Raw genomic sequence first — 2883 nt, 5'->3', positions numbered from 1 at the left:
CCCTCCTCCCGCAGGATGTGGTCATTCCCGTGTATCTCTCCCCCGGGCTCCTGAAGCAGTTCGGAGTGGAGCTGTCTCCCCTTCACCCCCTCATGGAAAAACACACACGCAACACTACTCTGTTTTTCGCAGGCGAGGGCGGGGGCCCGTTGGGGCACCAGAGGGGGCTATTACACACGAGTATCAGTGAATAGGAGGAGAGGGTACGAATTCGGATTAAGATCCAGATTCAGATCCAGGGCGGTACGACAGAGGGACTCCATATAGCCGGAGCTTACTCCTTTGAAATGGGAAGGATAGGGGGTTTGATGATTAGTTACACACACATGAGCAAATTTGCTGTTGTTGTGTTTTTCTTATCGCTCTCCCCCCATCCGCCCTACCCCCTTGCCCGCCCGTGCCTTACCCGGTGCCCCAACCCCAATACACACATACACGGTTTTCTCTCCCCCCCAGGTCGCATATGTGGGGACCGCCATCCCCCGCTCCTCACCGGTACATGGCCCAACTGCGGGCCCAACAGCCCGGGCTACAGCGCAGGTGTACGGCAGAAAGTGCACTTCCACCACTGGAATCGTACAGGATTTCGGATCGTGACGTTTGAAAGGAATTACGGCAAAGCTCTGGTCAGCTCTAAGTTTTGTCTGGCACCTCTGGGCGGGGGACACGGACAGCGACAGATCATCGTGTCGTACATGGGCTGCATCCCCGTGTGTATTGCGGATGGCGTGTACGAACCATTTGAGCCGCAAACCGATTGGACGGAGTTTGCCGTACGGCCGGCGGAGGCGGATATTCCCCGACTTCACGAAATCCTGGAGGGCATCTCCGCGGGGAATAAGCTGGCGGAGATGCAGGTCGCGTTGCGATGCGCGGCACAGCACTTGTTGTACAGTAGCATGGTAGGGGGGTTGTTCGGGGAGGACGGCCGGTACGACGCGTTTGAAACCACGTTGGAAGTTCTGCGAGTTAAGGCCGCACATCCTGACGCGCCGCCAGAGTCGTACCGAAAATTGGATCCGGATTTTGATACTTTTATGAGGTGTCGGGATCCGCCGGGGTGGAAAGTTTCGGGGCCGGTGCCGGATATGTGGGGGATGTTGGACGGGGGAGGTGGCGGGGAGTCGGGGTTGGGTGCAGGGGTTGGGGGAAAGGGGGGGGCGGTGGCGGAGCAGCAGAATCCGCTGTGCAGTCATTCGATAATGGATCGGGGGAGGCTGCCGTGTGAGCGATTCGTGCAGGGGTCGTCCAAGACGCACGGCATTCCTGGCGGCATCATCTGCGCGCGCTCCAGGCATAACCTGGCCAAGTGTCCACGGACATGGTTGTAGTGGGGTTAGCGCGGTGCGGGGAAGGGTTGTGTGATGGGGGCGTGAAAGGGAGGTGGGAGGGGAGAGTGGCACACTGTCAAAAGGAGGTACGGGTTAAAGGACTGCGGACTGCGAAGTGATATGCAATTCATTTGACTGCAGGGTTGAGTTGGGATATTAGCTGATATTGTATTGAGGAATTTCGTACACTTTCTATTATGAAGAGGTATATATGCTGTTTCAGCATGCCAAGTGAACAAATGATGGATGGGTGGCCTTGGGCTTGCCATTAAAGAGGATGAAAAGCCATTGTATCAGCATATGTATTAACTTTACTTTAATGTTTGTTTGTCAAGGAAGCAACATATAGCCTTTCCCCAGTTTCCCCGTTACCAGCGCCCGCCCCGACAGCTTTCTGGATCCCGTAACAGCCTAGTACCTGAATCGCTAAGACTGCGCACACGATTTCATAACTTCCTTACGCATCGCATCTGCACCCTCCCTGGGTATATGCCATCACCAAAGGGTCTGCTTCTATGATAATGTTAATGTTGTAGCCTAGGCTAACTCGCCGATGACATGAGTGAAAAGGATAATCGCATATATCAATGTTATCTAGTCTAAATTGTAGGGAGCGGAACCCAAGCTGCCGCTGTTATTGGCTGTTGCTAACTTGCATCGCACTTGCACCATCTTCCCTACTCGAGGTGGGCGCATCTTTCCCACAATCTCAACCAGAAGTCCCAATTTCGTTACTTTATAATATAAATGGAACAATTATGACATTGGCCGATGCCATTGCGAAGCCCGCTGGTTGGCCCCAATTCCAACACTCCACGGATGCCAGTCGCTTCTTCCTCCCCTCCATTCCCTTTTCCATCCCAACCTACCACTATCTATCCTTCTATCGCCCTCTTTCCCCTCTTTCCCCTCTTTCCCCAGACCGGCACTGGTATCCGTGGCGTGGGGACTGGGGCCCTAGGGGCAGCGGCCGCTCCACACCTCACAGCAGCCGCCTCCCACAGCGTGAGGGCCACCCGACCTAAACCCACATCCCCACACCCCCACACGCACCGTGGGGAGTACACCGTGGACAGCGAGGGCGCCACCAGCACCGAATCTCAGGGAAATCCGGATCTGGATTCGGATCACCTCCCCACCACCACTCCAGGGTCCCATCAACATCAACAAGCAGGTCCTCGCACCTCCCGCGAGGAATGGGCGCGGCGTCGTAAGGCCGTTAATGACAGCAGGTGCCCAATCAACTGTACGGTGTACGGCACATGCAATGAGGAGTTGGGCAGGTAGGGAGGGTTAGGTGGGAGGATTGGATGGTTACCCGCCCCGTGTGGAGGGGGATTCGGCACGGTCAGCTTTGAGCCGAACAACAACAATGGGGGGGTTACCCCCCCGCCGCCTCCTGCCCTTCCCCCCTGCTTTACTCCATATCCACTGTCCCCCTCCTCCCCCCCCCCCCCCAGATGTGAGTGTCCCCTCCCCCGCTACGGTCTCAACTGCGGCCAGCTGCTTCCCCGGGCCTCCCTGGAGAGGCGCTGCCAGCAGCAGACCTACC

The 2883-nt window shown here is 56.6% G+C and overlaps 2 protein-coding genes across 2 annotated transcripts in view; both read left to right on the top strand.

Moving 5' to 3' along the window:
• Positions 1-1331, top strand: part of elg17 (acetylglucosaminyltransferase) — a gene marked incomplete at both ends in the record, with an annotated part of 3851 nt that extends 2520 nt beyond the window's left edge. The window contains 3 exons of the mRNA XM_002949445.1: positions 133-203; positions 457-495; positions 536-1331. Of these exons, the coding sequence (XP_002949491.1) occupies positions 133-203; positions 457-495; positions 536-1331 (906 nt within the window). The remainder of the gene's footprint in view (positions 1-132; positions 204-456; positions 496-535) is intronic.
• A 587-nt stretch (positions 1332-1918) lies between these two features.
• elg16 (acetylglucosaminyltransferase) overlaps positions 1919-2883 on the top strand; it is a gene marked incomplete at both ends in the record, with an annotated part of 7204 nt that continues 6239 nt past the window's right edge. Inside the window, 4 exons of the mRNA XM_002949444.1 lie at positions 1919-2017; positions 2253-2336; positions 2482-2541; positions 2792-2793. Of these exons, the coding sequence (XP_002949490.1) occupies positions 1919-2017; positions 2253-2336; positions 2482-2541; positions 2792-2793 (245 nt within the window). The remainder of the gene's footprint in view (positions 2018-2252; positions 2337-2481; positions 2542-2791; positions 2794-2883) is intronic.

Source organism: Volvox carteri, assembly GCF_000143455.1.
Source record: "Volvox carteri f. nagariensis unplaced genomic scaffold VOLCAscaffold_14, whole genome shotgun sequence".
Lineage (NCBI taxonomy): Eukaryota > Viridiplantae > Chlorophyta > Chlorophyceae > Chlamydomonadales > Volvocaceae > Volvox > Volvox carteri.
This window is presented reverse-complemented; position numbering and strand designations above follow the sequence as displayed.